This window comes from Phyllopteryx taeniolatus, chromosome 14 (assembly GCF_024500385.1).
Source record: "Phyllopteryx taeniolatus isolate TA_2022b chromosome 14, UOR_Ptae_1.2, whole genome shotgun sequence".
Classification (NCBI taxonomy): Eukaryota; Metazoa; Chordata; class Actinopteri; order Syngnathiformes; family Syngnathidae; genus Phyllopteryx; species Phyllopteryx taeniolatus.
In genome coordinates this window covers 16,807,798-16,828,686 of record NC_084515.1, presented here as the reverse complement: position 1 = coordinate 16,828,686, position 20,889 = coordinate 16,807,798, and the positions used below count along the sequence as shown (strand labels likewise).

General features: G+C 50.4%; 3 protein-coding genes across 19 annotated transcripts in view; 2 read left to right on the top strand and 1 right to left on the bottom strand.

Annotated features, from left to right (window-relative positions):
- The first annotated feature begins 64 nt into the window (after positions 1-64).
- adhfe1 (alcohol dehydrogenase iron containing 1) lies at positions 65-9,849 on the top strand. 3 transcript variants are annotated; one of them, XM_061797702.1, is made up of 14 exons: positions 65-273; positions 464-501; positions 772-812; positions 927-980; positions 6,234-6,388; positions 6,460-6,656; positions 6,753-6,830; positions 8,075-8,180; positions 8,242-8,394; positions 8,454-8,552; positions 8,632-8,710; positions 8,783-8,879; positions 8,958-9,115; positions 9,185-9,849. In XM_061797702.1, the coding sequence occupies exons 1-14, from the start codon at positions 218-220 to the stop codon at positions 9,266-9,268; spliced, it is 1,395 nt and encodes a 464-aa protein (XP_061653686.1). In that variant the 5' UTR covers positions 65-217; the 3' UTR covers positions 9,269-9,849. The 3 variants fall into 3 exon arrangements, with proteins under 3 accessions (XP_061653686.1, XP_061653684.1, XP_061653685.1); XM_061797700.1 differs by having other exon boundaries at positions 6,460-6,830; XM_061797701.1 differs by having other exon boundaries at positions 199-273; positions 710-812; positions 6,460-6,830.
- LOC133489047 (transcriptional activator Myb-like) lies at positions 9,353-19,824 on the bottom strand. Of its 10 annotated transcripts, none has more exons than XM_061797710.1 (11): positions 19,698-19,824; positions 14,379-14,496; positions 13,613-13,657; positions 13,124-13,217; positions 12,252-12,335; positions 11,971-12,191; positions 11,672-11,909; positions 11,497-11,598; positions 11,107-11,208; positions 10,851-11,048; positions 9,353-10,104 (listed from the first exon to the last, which is right to left on the bottom strand). In XM_061797710.1, exons 2-11 carry the CDS (start codon positions 14,444-14,446, stop codon positions 10,069-10,071), a joined length of 1,188 nt encoding a protein of 395 aa, XP_061653694.1. In that variant the 5' UTR covers positions 14,447-14,496; positions 19,698-19,824; the 3' UTR covers positions 9,353-10,068. The 10 variants fall into 10 exon arrangements, with proteins under 10 accessions (XP_061653694.1, XP_061653693.1, XP_061653696.1 ...); XM_061797709.1 differs by lacking the exon at positions 19,698-19,824 and adding an exon at positions 14,571-15,257; XM_061797712.1 differs by lacking the exon at positions 19,698-19,824 and having other exon boundaries at positions 13,613-13,870; positions 14,204-15,256.
- LOC133489044 (tensin-3-like) overlaps positions 18,459-20,889 on the top strand; it is a 33,245-nt gene continuing 30,814 nt past the window's right edge. For 4 of the 6 annotated variants that reach the window (XM_061797696.1, XM_061797697.1, XM_061797692.1 and 1 more), the window contains exon 1: positions 18,460-18,821. In XM_061797696.1, the coding sequence (XP_061653680.1) occupies positions 18,729-18,821 (93 nt within the window). In that variant the 5' untranslated portion in view covers positions 18,460-18,728. Of the gene's footprint in view, positions 18,822-20,889 lie in introns of all 6 variants that reach the window. The other 2 variants (XM_061797694.1, XM_061797693.1) reach the window with 1 other exon arrangement.

Genomic DNA, 20,889 nt, shown 5'->3' with positions numbered 1-20,889 from the left:
TTTGATAGCAATACAGATAAATGTAATATAAATTATACATAATGTTCACATGGATATTTTGGAATGACTCCGTTAATTTGGGTAAGTTGGAGGTATGAACTGGAAAGGAAACGAAGTGCAAGATGGCCGTCACCTTCGTGGTACTTTTGCGACGTTTATTTTGAAAAGGTGCCGGTGGTGACGTCAGCGGACATTGTACACGGAGGTCATTGTCAATATGGCGGCGTCACGGGATCGAGTCGTTCGTCTGCTGGTGCAACTCGAGCACGCCGCGTAAGTACGAAAAAAACTCACAATTACGAACGCGGGAATGCGACGCAAATGACGCAAACGAAGATGACGTACGGCGTACGCTCAATTTCCTTCAACGAGTGTTAAATATAGATCATACAACGTGTGTGTCTCTGTCTAATGATTGACGTGCACGTCGTCATATTGTGTGTGTGTGTGTGTGTGTGTACAGGTGCAGGTGTCCTGCTCACTCTAACACTTTGCATCAAGGTAAACATGAATATTGATCATCACATCGATCACAGTACTGATAACAAGTCAATGAGTGTTATTGATTGAAGATATATTTACATATTGATCATAAATCAAAGAATGTTATTGACTGATCATTTTCAAGGTGTGTCAGAAATTTTCCAGGGCTGGTGTCACATACAGACTTTTGTTTTTGATTTATGATCCACATGCACAATACTGTAAGCCAATTATGATTTTGATCGATGATGTTCACGTTATGGATGACGTCGTCATCTTCCTGCGCAGCCGTGACGTGCAGCGAGCGTAAAACGGACTACGCCTTCGAGGTAACGCGCTGCCTTCAAAGTTACGGAAGTTTCGGCTTCACGATGGAAAAAAAAAAAAAAAAAGTCAATAATCATCTTGTCGTCATGGCGATGCCACGTGTGTTCTTTTTCAAGATGGCCAGTTCCAACATTCGATACGGAGAAGGAGTCAGCAGGGAAATCGGCATGGTAACCACCAATGCTTCAGCATCACGGTCCTCATCACGTCGGCGGTTCCCGAGTGAAGACGCAGCGGCCGCGGCAACGCCGTTTGACCTCGGCTCTGCGCTTCTGCTGAAAAACATGCAAAAAGCTGCTCACAAAACAAACGATGCGTTTTTGTGAAACTAAAAACATCTTTAAAACGCGTTAGCGCTCCAAACAACACGAAAGTCCTTGATATTGTAATAATATGCAAGCGTACACCATTTTCGCCGGGAGCTACGACATGAATGGCTCAGTTTCTTAGGAAAGCAGCAGACTTACCAAGACCAAGAACAAGATGGCCAGTTCCAAAAGATGGCGCCTACCAGTGTGGTCGCCTCGGTAACGCGCTCTCTAGTATTGTCTTTGTTTTTGTGTTTTTCGTCCGTCTTTGGAGACCTTACACGACTCACTTACACAAGGGGAGACCTGCTAACCATCAAGGAGTCTACTCCAGACTTTCTGTCACCAACTTTCGAATATCCGCTCAGTTTTTTCCCCGAGTTACTCACCGGTGCGGCGTCCGCGGTTTTCGGCGCATGGAGACGGAAGCGGCGCCACAGAGGGAAGCGAGCCGGCATTCAGGTGAAACTCCGCAAGAGAGGACACAGATTGGCGTTCCCGTCGATCCACCTCGCGAACGTACGCTCCCTACCCAACAAAATGGACGAGCTTCATCTTCTGTTAAAGACAAGTAAAGACTTCGGACGTTCCGCGGCCATGTGCTTCACGGAGACCTGGCTCTGCGACGCTGTACCTGATGCCGGCATTATGCTTCCCGGTTTCCACATTCATCGAGCGGACCGCGACATGGAATCATCGGGGAAAACAAAGGGCGGCGGGATATGCCTCTATATCAACGAAAAATGGTGTACGGACGTCACGGTGATCAGCACACACTGCAGCCCGCATTTGGAGTCGCTATTCTTAAATTGTAAACCATTCTACTCCCCACGTGAGTTCGCATCATTCATTCTCGCTGCCGTCTATATTCCGCCTCAAGCTAACACGAACGCCGCATTGCTAACGCTCGCCGATCAAGTCAACGAAATTGAAAAAAAACACCCCGACTCACCCCTCATTATTCTCGGGGACTTTAACAAAGCTAAACTCAACCACGAACTCCCTAAATACAAGCAGCACATCGACTGTCCTACCAGGGAAAATAATACTTTAGACCACTGCTACACCACGGTAAAAAACGCATACCGTGCTATACCTCGTGCAGCCTTGGGCTCGTCTGATCACTGCTTAATTCACTTAATACCGACGTACAGGCAAGAACTTAAATGTGCGAAGCCTACAGTGAAAACAGTCAAAAAGTGGACAAATGAAGCCAAGATGGAACTTCAAAGCTGCTTAGACTGCACAGACTGGAGTGTCTTTGAAAATTCAGCTGGCAGCCTGGATGAATATACGGACACTGTTACATCCTATATCAGTTTCTGTGAAGAGGTCTGTGTTCCAACCAAATCATTTCGCACATTCAACAACAATAAGCCGTGGTTCACTGCTAAACTTAAGCAGCTTCGCCAAGCTAAGGAGGACGCATATCAGAGCGGGGACAGGGCCCTGTATAATCGAGCTAGAAACCAGCTGACTAAAGAAATTAACATTGCAAAGAGGATCTATACAGCAAAGTTGGAAAAACAGTTTAGCACAAACGACTCTAAATCAGTCTGGCATGCATTCCAGTCGCTGACTAATTACAAGCGACGATCCCCCCAAGCTGAGAACAATAGCACACTAGCCAACGACTTGAATACCTTCTACTGCAGATTTGAAAAGGACAGTTTCACACCACACACCAACCCGGCCGCACCCGCGACCACAATCACACCTCTGACCTCTGCGTTAACCATCCATGAACAGGATGTGAGACGCATCTTCAAACAACAAAAGATTAACAAAGCGGCAGGCCCGGACCACGTGTCTCCATCCTGCCTCAAAGTCTGCGCGGACCAGCTCGTGCCAGTCTTCACTCAGATCTTCAACAGATCACTGGAAATGTGCGAAGTTCCATCCTGCTTCAAACGCTCCACCATCATCCCAGTCCCCAAGAAACCTGCAATCTCGGGTCTGAATGACTACAGGCCTGTCGCTTTGACATCTGTGGTCATGAAGTCCTTTGAACGTCTTGTGCTGGACCACCTCAAGAGTGTCACAGGTCCCCTGCTGGACCCCCTGCAGTTTGCCTACCAAGCGAACAGATCTGCGGATGATGCAGTCAACATGGGACTGCACTTCATCCTAGAACACCTCGACAGTGCAGGGACCTACGCGAGGATCCTGTTCGTGGACTTCAGCTCAGCGTTCAACACCATCATCCCTGATCTCCTTTCATCCAAGCTTCTCCAGCTCAGCGTCTCACCTGCCATCTGCCAGTGGATCTACAGCTTTCTGACGGGCAGGACACAGCAGGTCAGGCTGGGGGAGGCCACCTCATCCACACGCAGCATCAGCACTGGGGCGCCCCAAGGTTGTGTCCTCTCTCCGCTGCTCTTCTCTCTCTACACGAACGACTGCACCTCAGCGAACCCGACTGTCAAACTCCTGAAGTTTGCAGATGACACCACTGTCATCGGCCTCATCAAGGACGGTGACGAGTCTGCATATCGACAGGAAGCGGAGCGGCTGGAGCTGTGGTGCGGCCGACACAACCTGGAGCTGAACACGCTCAAGACTGTAGAGATGATCGTGGACTTCAGGAGGCATCCTTCGCCACAGCTGCCCCTCACGCTGTCCAGCTGCCTTGTGTCAACCGTCGAGACCTTCAAGTTCCTGGGAATTACAATCTCCCAGGACCTGAAGTGGGCGACCAACATCAACTCCGTCCTCAAAAAGGCCCAGCAGAGGATGTACTTCCTGCGGCTTCTGAGAAAGCATGGCCTGCCACCGGAGCTGCTGAGACAGTTCTACACAGCGGTCATCGAATCAGTCCTGTGTTCTTCCATCACAGTCTGGTTTGGTGCTGCTACAAAAAAGGACAAACTCCGACTGCAACGGACAATCAAAACTGCTGAAAGGATTGTCGGTACCCCCCTACCCACCCTTGAGGACTTGCACGCTGCCAGAACTAAGACAAGGGCGTGCAAAATCCTCTCGGACCCTCCCCACCCTGGTCACCAGCTCTTCCAGCTCCTTCCCTCAGGTAGGCGCTACCGATCAATGCAAACTAGAACTAGTAGACATTCCAACAGCTTCTTCCCTCTTGCAATCAACTTCTTGAACAGCTAACTTACAATTCCATTACAACAAGCTGGCAATTTTTTGACTTGAGTTCGTTGTCACATTTCTGTATTATGTATTACTCGTGCACTCACTGTAGTTGTCTCGCCGTGCTGCACTATTTGCATATAGTGGCCACTCATGCCAGAGTAGCATCTGCTCCATTTGCACACTGATTGAGGAGTATCTGTAACATTTGCACAACCATTGTCCCAGATTATCGCAGTACTCGTCACTTTAAACCGCATACACTCCTTGAAGTCTCAGTGCCCTTTGCACAATGGTCATTGCACCGGACTATTGCGTTATTAGCCATTCCAACTGAGGACTCTGCATCTTTTTGCACAATTGTTGTTTGTTGTTGTTTTTTGTCAATGTCTTTATGTCTCCAAAGTGTTCTGTAAATTGACTGTCTGTTGTACTAGAGCGGCTCCAACTACCGGAGACAAATTCCTTGTGTGTTTTGGACATACTTGGCAAATAAAGATGATTCTGATTCTGATTCTGATTCTGATTCTGAACAAGAACACGGACGTTCTATTGGCAAATACGGAACGAGTCACAATAACGCACGTCCAAACGGCCCAGCGGGGGACGTCTTTCCCGCTGAGCTGAGAAAGTCGAGCAAGATGGCGGTTCTGCGCCGCCATCATCGAGCCCGAGCCCGAGCCCGTGCTCACCTCTGCCGTCTTGAGTCGTTCGCTCATTCCCCACTCCGGAATCACTACGAGGCGATTAAAAGAGGACATTTGATCAAACTATCCTAGGAAGAAAAAAATACGGCAATCTCGCCTTTGTTGCGGGACCACTCGCGCAGTAGGTGAAATCTGCAAAGTAGCGACCACATGTGGCTTATTTATACATATTTGAAAGCTGTATGTACCTCCCCAGACTTTGATTCATCTTCTGCACACGCCTATTACCCTCTACCATACTCTTATAAACACTTTCTATACTCTTAAACACCTTTTAAAGTGCAACCAAACTCATATCCTTCTTTTGTTTCCAAATACATTAAATACGTTTGAAGATAAATGTTGAGAACAATATTGTTGAGATACAGCTTAAGACATACAGATACGGTCATCTCTTTTGGTTGGAATTTTGTGGGCGGTGCAAAAATCTAGCCCCATGAAGCCCCTCCCCCGCTAAATAAACACCTTGCACTCTTATTCCATGCGGTAGCCACTCTGAGGAATTGAACCGGAACCCATTACTACCAGTATAGCGTGCAATTGGCCATCCAAATGGGCCCACAACTTGGAAAAAAACCCCCCATCTTTGTTCTGGATGATATGGGCTACATTGTTCCACGCGCGTTGCGAGGCAGCCACGAACCGGACGGGACCGCCGGCCCTCGCCAGCCCGACGGCGTCCTCTGCGGCCCCTGAGAGCGTGTGCAAAAATCTTCGAAAGAAGCACGGATTTGATTGACAGCTGAAAAGTTCTGGTTTACAGAGTTCTCAGCGACGCCCTCCGTTCTTGACCATTTGGAAGCCTCAGTTCGCATCCTTGCAATTCTCTTGATTCATTCGGTCCTTGTCCGACTCGGTTCTGTGATTCGTCAGACATTTTGGTTGCACTTTAATCTCTTAAACATGCGGTCATGCACAGTAGGAGTGCACACTACGTACATTTTATTCCCTCTAATATGTGTTTTCATGAATTGTTCTTTGTTTTTGTTTTTTTACGGTTGTAATGTTTTAGATGAGGGAATGTTTATTGTACCACAAAAAAAAATTAAAGCACGCAGTCAAAATCAATTATGCACAGTATGAATATGAAAAAAAAGGTGAACTGCAATATCACAAGGGAACACTGAAATTCAAAAATGATTTTAAAAATAATTGATTTACGACTGTGTAGTGATTCGGGATGAAGGGGTGAGGGAATGATTGTCATGATTCCCAACTCCCTCATCACTTCAGAGGGATTGTCAGTGAACATTTGAGGAACGATCCAACTGTCCAGTGTACAGAATATTGACCCTGACTTGTGTTTGCGGTGCAGGACCTCCAGAACTCGGGCGCCCGCAACGTGTGCGTGATGACCGACAAGAACCTGTGCCGCCTGCCGCCCGTCAAGGCGGTCGTGGAGTCTCTGGCCAATTGCGGCGTGCCGTTCAAGATGTACGACAGCGTGCGCGTGGAGCCCACCGACGGCAGGTCAGACACGCCCCGCCGGCGCCCTGCACTCCGATTGGCCGCCAGGTCACCTCGTCGTTGTCGTGTCGCAGCTTCAAAGACGCAATCGCGTTCGCCAAGAGAGGCGCGTTTGACGCCTTTGTGGCGGTGGGCGGGGGCTCCGTGATCGACACGTGCAAAGCGGCCAATCTGTACTCGTGTCACCCCGACGCCCGCTTCCTCGACTTCGTCAACGCTCCCATCGGAAGAGGGAAACCCGTCACCGGCGCCCTGAAGCCGCTCATCGCGGGTAAGGGGCCACCGCGCGATGTCGCCGTGCTGGCAATGCTATATCGTTGCCTTGGCGACCCACCAGACGGCATTAACTTTGAACCCCCGCCGCCAGTCCCGACGACCGCCGGCACCGGCAGCGAGACGACGGGCGTGGCCATCTTTGACTACGAGCCTCTGAGGGCCAAAACGGGTAAGGAGCGCCCGTTTGCCCCGCCCACTTCTGATCCGATTCGTTCTGTAATGTCACGAGACGGTGCCAGTAGTAAGTGTCAAGGAAGTACACTGCTGCCTTGACCTACGAGTGCCTTGACTTAAGAGTTTTGGGAGTTCCTTGGCTGATTTCTCTTTTTTTTGCCTTGAGATACGCGCAAAAAAATGAGCTACAAGTGTGCTTCGCACCCCACCGCTAGATGGCGCCAGCACACTTCACAGGCTTGTAAATAGTAGCTTTGTAAATATGTATATATATATATATGAATAATTAAGATCATTTGTAACCTTTACATCGAAGATTGTGCATTAAGAACAGTTTCTTATTTACAGTGCCGATCTGGTAATAAAACATAAAACTTTGAATAAACTTTGCAGCTTGCGCCAGCATTGCTGACATGTTTAGATGTGATTGTGCAACTGAAAGTGAAGACGGCACTCTGGCCTTTAACATTTTTAACTGTAAATGTTTAATGCATTATAAAATGGAACCAAAAACTCTGCAGTCATGTTCAATCACAAGGAAACTGGAAATAACCTTTTTGCGGTCTCTTTCCCTCAAATGTTTGAAGAGCACATGTTTTGATGTTGAGGAAAAAGTAAACCTCATGAAATTCGGTTAAGAAATGAGCAAGTTCTGATTGATTTTTTTGATGTTTGTGCATCGGCAGTGATGAGACGTTGCCCCCACCAACATGGCCGCCACGTCTGCCCATCGCTATTCTACCCATATCTGTGGGTATAACGTTCCATCAAACACATGACCTGTGTGCTAAGGCGAATTAAATCGTCGATAGCCAACCGTTAACGTTTATTGCTTCAAGCAAGTAAGTAGCTCGCAGCCTCTGATGCTAATATTGGCAGCGAACTAGCCAAAGAGCTTACCGAGATGACTTTTCAGAATCCGAATCCGAATCCTCTTTATTTGCCAAGTATGTGCAAAAAAACACACAAGGAATTTGTCTCCGGTAGTTGGAGCCGCTCGAGTACGACGTCAGTCAGTCAGTCAGTCAGTCAATTGACAGAGACCACTTTGGAGACACTTTTTGTCAAGACATCGAATCAGCCACAACGCGCTTCCTTTTTCGATGCTCGTGTACGACTGTGGTGCTGCCGTGAAAGGCGCCTTCTGCCACGCAGGTGCGGCGAAATGCTCAAACGTTTTGAGGTCCGTCGCTCACTGTCGAGTATACGAACCGGTGTTTCTGCTTTTGCGGCGGTTAGGCATCGCCAGCCGAGCCCTGCGCCCAACCCTGGGCGTGGTGGACCCCCGGCACACGCTGAGCATGCCCGCCAGGGTCGCCGCCAACAGCGGCTTCGACGTCCTCTGGTGAGCGGTCGCCCTCCCGCCGCGTTATCCCGCCGCGCTGATGGCGCCTTTATCGTCGCAGCCACGCCCTGGAGTCGTACACCGCCCTGCCGTACCACCAGCGCGCTCCCTGCCCCCCCGACCCCGTCAGCAGGCCCGCCTACCAGGGCAGCAACCCCATCAGCGACGTGTGGGCGCGGCACGCCCTCCGGGTGGTCGCCAAGTACCTGAAACGGTAAAGTCGCACCGCCGCCGCCGCCACCTCCGCTGGTCACCGTGCATGTGTGTCGGCAGGGCGGTCGGTGACCCGGAGGACGCGGAAGCTCGCTCCGCCATGCACCTGGCCAGCGTCTTCGCCGGCATCGGCTTCGGGAATGCCGGCGTCCATCTTTGGTGAGGCCGGCGACGGGAGAGAGGAGCGCGCCTCGTGGTCGTGCGCTCACAAAACGTCTCGTTCCCGTTCCCGTTCCAGCCACGGCATGTCCTATCCCATCGCGGGTCACGTCAAGACGCACAAGGCTGACGGCTACAACGTGGAGCATCCCCTGGTGGTGAGTTGGCCGTACTGACGCCGTGCATACGGGAAGCTGCGCTGTGACGTCATACACGACGTGCGTGGGCAGCCTCACGGACTGTCGGTGGTTCTGACGGCGCCGGCCGTGTTCGGCTTCACGGCGCCCGCGTGTCCGGAGCGCCACCTGGACGCCGCCCAAATCCTCGGTACTCCTCGATCCCCGAGCGGCTTGCGTGACGCCGCCGCGACACGACCCGTCACTTCGCTCGCTTTGTCGCCTTCAGGCGCCGACGTCAGCCGCGTGAAGCCGTCGGACGCGGGTGCCGTGCTGGCCGACGCGTTGCGGCGCTTCCTCTTCGAGATGCGGGTGGAGGACGGGCTCGCCGCCGTCGGATACCGAAAGGAAGACGTGCCCGCGCTCGTCCGAGGGACCGTCCCGCAGGTTGCCGCTCCTCTTTTCCTTGTCGTCGTTGACCGACGTTTCAGTCTTGTGTGTTTTGTGAACTTTCAGGAGCGAGTGACAAAACTTTCTCCTCGCGAGCACAGCGAGGAAGACTTGACGCGTCTCTTCGAGGCCTCCATGAAACTCTACTGATGCTTTGCTGGCCACCGGAGGCAGCGCCGCGGAATCACCGAGTGCGTTGAACGCGCCGCACGCGTGACAAGAAATGAACCACGATGAATTTTTGCCTTTTACTAAGAAACATTTGGTACAAAACAAGTTTTTACTTTTTCATCAAGTGAAATGAGTCACAAAAGAGGAATGACAAATACGAGGGAATAACTATCACTAACGTTAATATGTCCGTTTGTTCTAGTTGATGTCGATGAATTCATAAATATCTCGTTCCAAATATTTCCATCAGTAAGTGATGAAAAGTGATTTTGGTGTGCTCATTCAAATGTTCGTTAAAAGAACACAAACAGAATAACCCGGAAATATGTCAATCAATAGTTTGTTCTGGTTGAGGTTCAATAATCAATATATCAATATCTCCAATTGTTTTCATTTGTGTGAGTGTGTGTGTAAAGGATAGTCCTATTTTTGTGCATAAGTTAAAAGATGTGCAGCTTCATTTGAAAGGAAAGTTTTGAAAGTTAAAAGCGTTGAAATCGAATCAATCATGTCCGTTGTCCTTTTCACATTCAAAGGAGATTAAAATACATTCAAGACGACGCCGCGAGTCGAGATGTTCCTGCTCAAGAAATCAATCAATGAAAAACTGCAATGAGCATCCGACGAGTCCTCCCATTCCAAACAAAACTGACGTTCACCAACAATTCAGGAAATAAAGGCAAATAAATACTACAAGAGCATGTGTACATACACATAAATACTTACATCTAGATATAAAATGAACAAAAGATGCCAATAAGTGGGTGTGGCACGCAGCTTCATGATGATTCACAGGCTCCGCCCATCACATTTCTCTGTAACCAAGCGAGCAAACAACAATCGATCAATTCCCCCCCCCCAAAAAAATCAATCAATCAATACATTTCTTCATCACTTATTTGCATCTCATTATCGATTCTCTGACGACGACGACGACTCCTGTTACGCCACAAGAAGGGTTAGGTTGCTCTTCATTCCAAGCACACGGGATCGCAGTGCCTACTAGTGTCCTGGCATGCACACTACACCGTCTTTGCAGCTTTGCTCGGGGATCGGCGTTAACCAAAGGAACCCGAAGTTCCTGTCGTTCAAACAGCCGATTTCATTTGTCCTCGCTTCCAGAGAGACCCGATTGAATTCAGTACACGAGTTGTTTTCAACTCAAAGCACTTCGCTTCCCATCATCCTTCACCAAGAAAACTGTTCATTTCTCGTTTTTTCTGGTCTTTGTTTGTGTTCCGTCACCCGGACGCACGGAAAAAGGGTCCCAAAAACCCCAAAGAATAACGATGACGTCATCTGCATTTACTCCCAAACGGGCGTGCGTGCGTGCGTGCGTGGCGGCTTGGTGAAGTGAACACAAAGCGAGCCGGGACTGCTTTCTCGCATTGAATTTTTCTGCCTGTCACTATACGTCGCTGGCATAGGTAGATGAACAAAAGACATTTGAAATCCATCCTAATTTTGGGCACGCCATTCTGCTCGGGAACCCCCGTGCCCAATTTCTACCAGAGCGCGGCCGTCGGGTTACGCAGTTCGCTTGTGTGTGCGCGGCGTTCACCTCAACGGGCTCGCTTTTGATTCTCGCCGACTCGGGGACGTCCACGGGCTCGGCGGGCTGCAGGCACCACCACACTTCCTGTCCCATCAGCGGGAAGCAGAAGAGCTCGCCGCCGCCCCGGGCGCCGCCCGCGAGCCCCTCGCCCTCCACGGAGGTCGACGAGAGCCTCGCGTCCTCCGCGCCGCCGAGACCCAGCAGCTGGACGCATATCGACGGTGAATCGCCGGTCGCGGGATGCCGCCGGCCGACCGCTTACCTCCGAGCGAGACGACGCGGCGGCTCGGTCCCTGTGCTCGCCGCTGTGGGCGGGGCTCCACTCGCTCAGCATGGTCAGGATCTCGCTGCTCATCAGATGATCCTAGAACACCGAGGTGGCGGACGGTCAGGGCCAGTTCTATTGCCTTTCGCGTGTACCGGGCGCACGTACGGGCCGCCGGTGCTACCGCGCGCTACGTACATGTGGACGTTTGCCGCGACGCGCCACGTGCACGTAAACCAATGGATGAGGTTTTGAGATTGACCGGCTGTCGTTAATTGGACGTCTCGTCAAAAAACGCCAAGGACCATCGCGCGCGTTTGCCGCACACGACCGAGCTGGCGCCTTCGAGAGCGTCCGAGCGACAGCGAGTCCACGTCGAGCGCTTACCTCCGAGCGAGACGAGGCGGCGGCCCGGTCCTTGTGCTCGCCGCTGCGGGCGGGGCTCCAGTCCGTCAACATGTCCAGGATCTCGCCGCTCATCAGATGGTCCTGGAACGCAAAGGACGTGACGCGCCGGCCGCTGCGTGTTCCGCGACGTACGTTACGCGTGGCCCGAGCGTACCTCGGCCGCCGCCTCGGCCTTGAACGACACCTGGCCGGCGGCGGAAGACGAGGAGGAGGAAGAGGAGGAGGAGGAGGAGGAGGAGGCCGAGCCGGAGGAGCTGGACGACGAGGAGCTGGACGAGGTGTTGCGGCGCGCGCCCGAGTCAGGGTGTCGCCGGACGATGGGGCGCGTGCCCTCCTTCTGCACCTTCCTCTTCAGGGTGGAGTTCCAGCGGTTCTTGATGGCGTTGTCGGGCCTGGGGAGACACGGCGGGCGTGGGGCGGGCGCGGGGCGGTGCGGCGGGCCGGGCCACCTACCTGCCCGGCAGAAGCTTAGAAATGTTGGCCCAGCGGTTCCCCAGCACCCTTTGCGCCTGGCAGATGACGCGGTCCTCCTCGGGGGTCCAGCGGCTCTTGACGACTTTGGGGTTGAGGTGGTTGAGCCAGCGCTCGCGGCACTGCTTCCCGTTGCGGCTGCGCATGTGCTTGGCGATCAGCGACCAGTGCTTCTTGCCGAACTTGCGCACCAACTCCACCACCTGCCACACGACGTCAGCGTCAGCGTCGCCGCCGGCAGGCCGCCGCTCGCGCGCACTCACCCGCTCGTCCTCCTCCAGGGTCCACGGGCCCTTCACCAGCTCCACGCACTTCTCCTGCGCCCACTCCGACACCGAGCCTTCGTCCTGACGCCGGCCCGGCGGCGGTGACATCACCGTCATTATCATCATCCGTTGACTGAATGCTCAAAAGCTCATGAGGTGGATACAAAACGTCGACACGCCCATTTTTGCTATCACAAAATCTGGCACGTCGAGCGGCGGTGCGTAGGCGCGAGTCGGGGGTTTTAGAATCCTTCAGAAATCAAAGTCGACACGTGCCAAATACTGATATCGAAAATGAGCCCGAGATCAATCCTTTCCAGCCGTACAAAAAGGGGCATCGCTTGCACAAGTGTGCACACCCTCTTATAACTGGGCCTGTGGCTGTGTTCGCAAGTGACCAATCGCATTCAAGGCAGCGCACAACCGCCACCATTTAATGGCGCTAAAAGCTGCCATTTGAACAGGGAAGGGCTGTAGACTTTTTCAATCCACCAAATACAGAGCCATTATAGCCTTCCCCAAATTAGCACATTTCCACAGTTTCAATTCCCAAATTGAGAGATGGGACCTCTTCACCTCCTCCCTCTACATTTCTTGATCAGTTCAGTCCAAATTCAAAATGGGTCTGCTTTTGCGTTCCGGTTTTCCCGTTCCCCAAATTCCCTTTTTTCCCCCCCATTACTAAGTTCAAAACTTTGCGGACACATTTTGCAAATTGACCTCAATCGACAAACGTCAACATTTGTTCCATTTTAAGTCTTTCTCCCGCATTTCAGTCAAGCATCAGCTGTTCGCACACTTTTGACAGAAACGCTACTTTCAAGTCGGCGTTATCGCTGCCAGCGATACGGACGGACGGGCACACTTGCCTCCTCTTTTACCCATTCCGACTTGACCCGAGTCACTCTGGAAAATCGTCCACGCTCGTCTTTGGATGGCGAGCAGCAGCAACATCGCTTGGCGCTGACACGACACGACACGACACAACACAACACAACACGACACAACACAACACAACGCTTGTGACGCTCAGTGAGCACGAAAGCAGAATATGGCAAAGGCGCACAGCCCAGTGATGCCCAACCGCGGCCGTGACAGCTCGTCAGGTGTGTTGGCATCGTGCCTGGAAAATGTTGGATGGATTTACTCCACATGATGTACCTTTCTTCAACTATGCCGACGACGAGATTGTTGTTATTTCCTTGCCATTAAAAACAAAAGTTCTTTTTGGAATATTTTCTTTGGTGGGATGCCGTGCGTGACATATCCCAATTGGAAACTAAGTCGCCTCGGTTCAGCAATTGAGGTTGGGAAAGACCGGCGTGTGCGTGTGCGTGCGCGCGTGCGCGTGGTCTGACCTCGATCTGTGGCTCCGGCCGCTCATCGTGTGGCCGCCGCCGATGCTGAGCGTCGTGGAAACACACAAACGCAAACGTCAGCGGCAACAACAAGCAAGCGAGCGAGCGAGCGAGCGATCGCTGCAATCGGAAGCCATCGACGGCAAGTGACTTGCGTCTCTGGGCCCTTTTCGCTCAGGAAACAACTTCAAATCGCTTCGTGGACACAAGATGGCGGCAAAGCACGACTTTGCTCTTCTCCCGATCGCGTCGAATTGCCTGCGCGGATCAAATGTTCGCATCCAAGAATTGCGTTATTTCCTTCCATGTACACTCACATGACTTCCATCGCTTTTCACATTTGTTTCACATTAGCCTGGCACATGAAAGGAAGCAGAGGCAAGACGAACTTTCCGGCAGAAGCGTGTTAATAATACAAAAGTAAAAAAGAAAACGCAAAGCGTAACACGTCTTAACCGTCAAAGAAAAATGACAAATAAAGTTCCGCACGTTAAAAAGGGTCTTGGAAGTGCGAACAGGACCTTTGTACTTGATGAGCGTTCATCTTAACGATAAAGAAGTGACGTGCTGATGTTCAATGACGGAACTCACCTGAAAGTTCAAAAGGTCGTCCGGCTAAGCTAAACTAAACTAAGCTAAGCTAAGCTAAGCTAAACGTAGCTCAAATGAGCTCCAAAAAAACAAAAAAGCACGAAGCTAGCGGATGGCGGGGTGGTCGGCGTCCGGACGGCCGCTGTCACATCATCACGTCAAGCGGCCAACTCACGTCCGACGTCCGACGGCTGCAAGCCAACGTCCGCCGGATGAAAGAGCTGCTCGCTCATTGGGCGCCATCGCCGGTGACGTCACTCTTTAGACGTCGGCTTCACTTTGTGACGAAAGTGCTGAAAAAAGCTTTTGGGGTTAGTGTGTGTGTTTGATTTTCATCTCCCTACGACGACGTGTACATGTTATTTACCAGATGAACGTCAAAGTTATTCATTTCAAACACTCAGCAGTCACTTCATTAGGAACATCGGATCACGACATGTTCGAACATGGTCGAGTGCATTTGAGTGGCTGATGGTGCAAGCGCTACATTGGCCTGACCCCCCCCCGCGTTCATGTGTCGGCGACGTGGCTTACGTGTCTCGCCCAGGGACTTTTACTGACATTTGACAATATTGTGTTCAATATTTGTCAGCGAGATTTCGTTTTCATTTATTTGGGTGTCCGTTAGCTTTGGATGACGCCGTCGCTATTCTTCCCGGAGTCCGCATCCACCATTGTCATCTTTACATCGCAGTCCGCCATTTGAAAGACCCAACCGAGCAAAGACGACGACAAACTGCTCACAACGACCGCGGCGGCGCTGCGACACTTTCTGTACGGGAGCCGGTTCAAATTCACGGGATTTCCCGAGGAGAGATGAAAGCGCACTTCCTAAAAATGTGTATCGACATGCATTAAAGTGGATCAAAGTATTTGACATGAAGGGAAACACTTATGTGGATCCCATCATCATCAGTTTCGTTTCATCATTATTTCCGCTGACCGTCAGCAGACCGAAGTGGCGGCCGGCTCGATAGGCAAGCGCGTTAAGCACTGCGGTCAAGCCAGCCTCCGCTCGAAAAGTAGCAGTCAAGCCAGCCGCGCCTAATTTTCTTCATACTAGGCATTACGGTAATAGGTCGCCAACTCGCGGCGAAGCCACCTTCAAAATAAAAGCTTCCCAATAATACGGACGTCAGCGCTCTTCGGTTTAGGAATGCAACAAGCAAAGTTAATTTGAATCTTGAAATACATTACATACATACATTCAAAAAAATACTTTATTTGATATCTTAGGACAAATAAATGGTAAAGGGCTCCACTTATATGGCGCTTTATCTCCATCATCACAGTGGCCAAAGCGCTTTACAAAGCCTCACATTCACACACACATTCAGAAACCAATGGGCGACTGCTGCCATGCCCACTGGGAGCAAATTAGGGTTCAGAGTCTTGCCCAAGGACACTTCGACATGCGGACAGTCGGACCAGGCATTCGAACCTGTTCTACCTACTGAGCCAAAGCCACCCCAACATAATCCCATTGGTATCGCAAGACAAGTCCAGATCTGTGTGACAGACCACCAAGGACTCCACGAAAAGAGGTTTGATGAAGATCTGATATTGTATTTCAAAATAAAAATCTCTGAAAACTGCATATGTTGCTTTCATTAGCCCTGACTGAAAAAATCTGTTAAATCTTTTTAACGAGATATCGCAACACCGGTCCAGTTCCAGGGGACACTACACCACCCCAGGTCTCCAACAAAAGAGGTCCCATCAAAATCTGATGGGGCATTTCAAAATAAAAGTCCACTGAAATTGGTGTATTTCACTATCATGATCACGGATTTTAAAAAATTATTTAAAAAAAATCCTTTAGTTATCACAACACCAGACCAGTTCTGGGGGACACTACACCACCCCAGGTCTCCAGCAAAAGAGGTCCCATCAAAATCTGATGGGGCATTTCAAAATAAAAGACTCTTGAAATTGGTGTATTTCACTGCCATTATCAAGGATTTCAAAAATTCTTTAAAAAAAAACCTCCTTATTATCACAACACCAGACCAGTTCTGGGGGACACTACTCCACCCCAGGTCTGCAACAAAAGAGGTCCCATCAAAATCTGATGTGGCATTTCAAAATAAAAGACTCTTGAAATTGGTGTATTTCACTGCCATGATCACGGATTTCAAAAATTCTTTAAAAAAAAACTCCTAGTTGTCACAACACCAGACCAGTTCTGGGGAACACTACACCCCCCCCAGGTCTCCAACAAAACAGGTCCCATCAAAATCTGATGGGGCATTTCAAAATAAAAGTCCTCTGAAATTGGTGTATTTCATTGCCATGATCACGAATTTGAAAAATTCTTTAAAAAAAACCTCCTAGTTATCACAACACCAGACCAGTTCTGGGGGACACTACACCACCCCAGGTCTGCAACAAAACAGGTCCCATCCAAATCTGATGTGGCATTTCAAAATAAAAGTCCACTGAAATTGGTATATTTCACTATCATGATCACGGATTTTAAAAAATTATTTCAAAAAAAATCCCTTAGTTATCACAAGACCAGACCAGTTCTGGGGGACACTACACCACCCCATCCATCCATCCATTCTCTACCGCTTATCCGAGGTCGGGTCGCGGGGGCAGTAGCTTTAGCAGGGACGCCCAGACTTCCCTCTCCCCAGCAACTTCATCCAGCTCTTCCTGGGGGGATCCCGATGCGTTCCCAGGCCAGCCGAAGGATGTCGTCTCTCCAGCGTGTCCTGGATCGTCCTCGTGGTCTCCTCCCGTTGGGACGTGCCCGGAACACCTCACCGGGGAGGCGTCCGGGAGGCATCCGAATCAGATGCCCCAGCCACGTCATCTGGCTCCTCTCGATGTGAAGGAGCAGCGGCTCTACTCTGAGATCCTCTCGGATGACCGAGCTTCTCACCCTATCTCTAAGGGAGATCCCGGACATCCTGCAGACAAAACTCATTTCGGCCGCTTGTATCCTGGATCTCGTTCTTTCTCGTTCTCCTGAATTTGGGATTCAACTTCACGATGAACCCTCCTCTCCAGCACCCCCAAATAGACCTTACCAGGGAGGCTGAGGAGTGTGATCCCCCTGCAGTTGGAACACACCCTCCGGTCCCCTTTCTTAAAAAGGGGTTGACAGGCCTCTGCAACATCGCGGGGACAGTGCCTCTGGATTGGCAGACTGGGGTGGTGGTCCCCCTTTTTAAGAAGGGGGACCAGAGGGTGTGTTCCAACTACAGGGGGATCACATTCCTCAGCCTCCCTAGTAAGGTCTATTCGGGGGTGCTGGAGAGGAGGGTTCACCGTGTCCCAGGACACGGTGGAGAGACTGCGTCTCTCGGCTGGCCTGGGAACGCATCGGGATACCCCCGGAAGAGCTGGATGAAGTTGCTGGGGAGAGGGAAGTCTGGGCGTCCCTGCTAAAGCTACTGCCCCCGCGACCCGACCTCGGATAAGCGGTAGAAAATGGATGGATGGACGGACATCAGATTTGGGTGGGACCACTTTTGTTGGAGACCTGGGGTGGTGTAGTGTCCCCCAGAACTGGACCGGTGTTGCGATATCTCGTTAAAAAGATTTAACAGATTTTTTCAGTCAGGGCTAATGAAAGCAACATATGCAGTTTTCAGAGATTTTTATTTTGAAATACAATATCAGATCTTCATCAAACCTCTTTTCGTGGAGTCCTTGGTGGTCTGTCACACAGATCTGGACTTGTCTTGCGATACCAATGGGATTATGTTGGGGTGGCTTTGGCTCAGTAGGTAGAACAGGTTCGAATGCCTGGTCCGACTGTCCGCATGTCGAAGTGTCCTTGGGCAAGACTCTGAACCCTAATTTGCTCCCAGTGGGCATGGCAGCAGTCGCCCATTGGTTTCTGAATGTGTGTGTGAATGTGAGGCTTTGTAAAGCGCTTTGGCCACTGTGATGATGGAGATAAAGCGCCATATAAGTGGAGCCCTTTACCATTTATTTGTCCTAAGATATCAAATAAAGTATTTTTTTGAATGTATGTATGTAATGTATTTCAAGATTCAACTTAACTTTGCTGGTTGCATCCCTTAACCGAAGAGCGCTGACGTCCGTATTATTGGGAAGCTTTTATTTTGAAGGTGGCTTCGCCGCGAGTTGGCGACCTATTACCGTAATGCCTAGTATGAAGAAAATTAGGGGCGGCTGGCTTGACTGCTACTTTACGAGCGGAGGCTGGCTTGACCGCAGTGTGCTACTGGGGGCGTCTGGAGGAAGTGTGCGTGTGAACAAATGGACAGAGGCGGAGAGAGGAGGCTGGAGGGTGGAGTGGGGGGTGGAACCGGAGAGAGACGGCGCAGTGGAGCAGTGGGAGGACCATCCCCATGCCTGGACTTGCTGCTCTTCTGCAGCGCGCAGCTTCGACTGAAGGAAAGCGTGCCGAGGTAGCGAGTGGCGGTTCAGTGCAACTCTGCGAGGACCAGCCGGCCGACACGCGCGCACACACAAAAAGAAGGCCACTTCAATCCAAGTGCTTGGACTCCATCTTGAGCCAAAAGCGAGGCTGGAATGAGCGAGCTCCATGACGGACACTTTCTCAGCCTTTTCTGCACCTCTGAGTGACAAAGGAGGGCAAAGCAAGACTCTCAAAAGTGCTTCCACGCACCCTGCCAAGGTAAGGCTGAACTTTCCTCTTGTTTTTTTTTTTCCTTCCCCTCTTCCTCACACAGTCAATCATTACCAGCAGCAGGGAGGATTTTAACCTCTGCCTGCTCACAAGGTAATAGTGGAGCACTGTGGGGCACTGTGGGGCACTGTGGAGCACTGTGGAGCTCCCCCACCCCAAACTCATTTCATTTGGCTTGCAAAAGCAAAACGGCGAGATTCCGCCAGTATTTCCATTGGCCCCGCGTCTCACATGCACTCATGTCTGTGTGCGCTCGCTACTTTCTACAGGACGTTCAAAGTGAGCACACTATGAGAACATTTTTTGTATGCCTGGGATGAAATTATGGAAATTATGCGAGACGGCCCGACCGCTAAAAGCAGTTGGTGGGAAACCCGGGGCTCGTGGGCCACGCACGAGCCCGTGGGAGCTTTTGATCCGGCCCATCAGCGCACATAAAACCTAGGGCATTTTGTGAAAATATCAAACCGACAAATGCTGAAAACGTAATTTGTTAGATTGTTTCATGTCAATTTTGTACATTATACAAAACGGAAAAATGTGTGCCAAACCTAATGTGTCACCATCATACATTTTATTGGCTATAAAGGCCAAGGAGTTTTAAGTAACATTTGAACTCATCTGGCTGTCATACAAGTGTAAAAATAAGTTCACCACTCTAAAATAAACTATTCACCATTCGCAGACGTAATGGTGCAGGAACAGAAGTCGATTTGTTGGCTACGTTGTCTTTGCTCATTTTCCATTCTCAATTGATCATAGCATATTTTCTATGAATTTAGTGTGGCCCTGCATAACTCTTGGCTTAAACACTAGTGCAAAAACCACTCTAAAATGAAAGTGAAATCAAGTAAAACTACTCACCACTTGAAGATGAAATGTTTCGGATTGTTCTGATGGTCAATTGAAGTTGTTCAAGTGTATTATTTTTCATGACTTTAGTATGCGCTGGATTTATAAAAAAAAACAAACAAACAACTTTTGCACTGGTCCTTTGCTTCGGTGTGATTTGGTGCAGCTCATAATGTGAAACACATGCAGCCGTTATTGCGGATGACTTAGCCGTCCGTGAGTGTTTTTGCAGCGCCAAAGAAGGAACAAGGCTCTCTCTCTCTCTCTCTCTCTCTCTCTCTCTCTCCTTTTTTTTGTTTTTTTTTTTGCTCTGATCTCCTGGTAGATTGTCTTTGGAGCGCACATCCGCTGTGTCGTACGCGCGGCCCCGAGGCGGCCGTCGTTTTGACGGCACGTACCGGACCACTTCCGTCACGAGCGCGGCGGCGCCAGAAGTCCTCTGCACTTGGAGTGTATCACTTGTCGGCCTTTCCCTGCGTGAAGTTCAATTGAGCCACGCGCCTCCTTCTACACGTCCCCCCGCGCAATATTGCTCTCAGGCGGCAGGTCGTTCCCGATGAAAGGCCGATCTCGTTCCACATGAATCACAGGCCGAGCAAGACGGGAGAAAGACTTTTTAAACTGGCAATGATGGCTTTTGTTGCTGGTTCTATTTTGAAGTGGGAGCAATGTGCGCAGTACATGTACCCTAAGGCAAACAATTGTGTCCGACAAGGGGCTCGTCCAACTGCTGGCTTTGTGATAATGCGACGTATGTTCGACAAACGGAGTCGCCGCCGCTCGGGCGCCGTTCAAGTCAGAGAGGACGGACCGAGAAATGCTTGAGATGAACATGGAGCGAGAGTGGGAATGTAATCCATTTTGGTACACATTCCACCATGACCTCGGGAGAGGAACGGATAATGAAGGAGTACTTTAGTAGCCTTCAGGCTGCATTTCTTCTTCTTTTTTTTTTGCCCAGAGTGAGGCCCGTGTTGTTTTTCTTCCTCTCTGTTCATAAAACAAAGTGCGACAAATACATGTTAGCTTTCCAGCGCTACCCTATAAACTTGCTAAAAATACAAACGTCACCCAACCTGTGGCTTTTTACGGTGTTGTTTATTTCAAATGCGAGCCCGCCTGAGGACACGGCAGGACCAAATTCAGAAATGATCCTGTTGTGTCACTTGAGACACGTTTTCCTGTAGTGTGAAGACATTTGGAT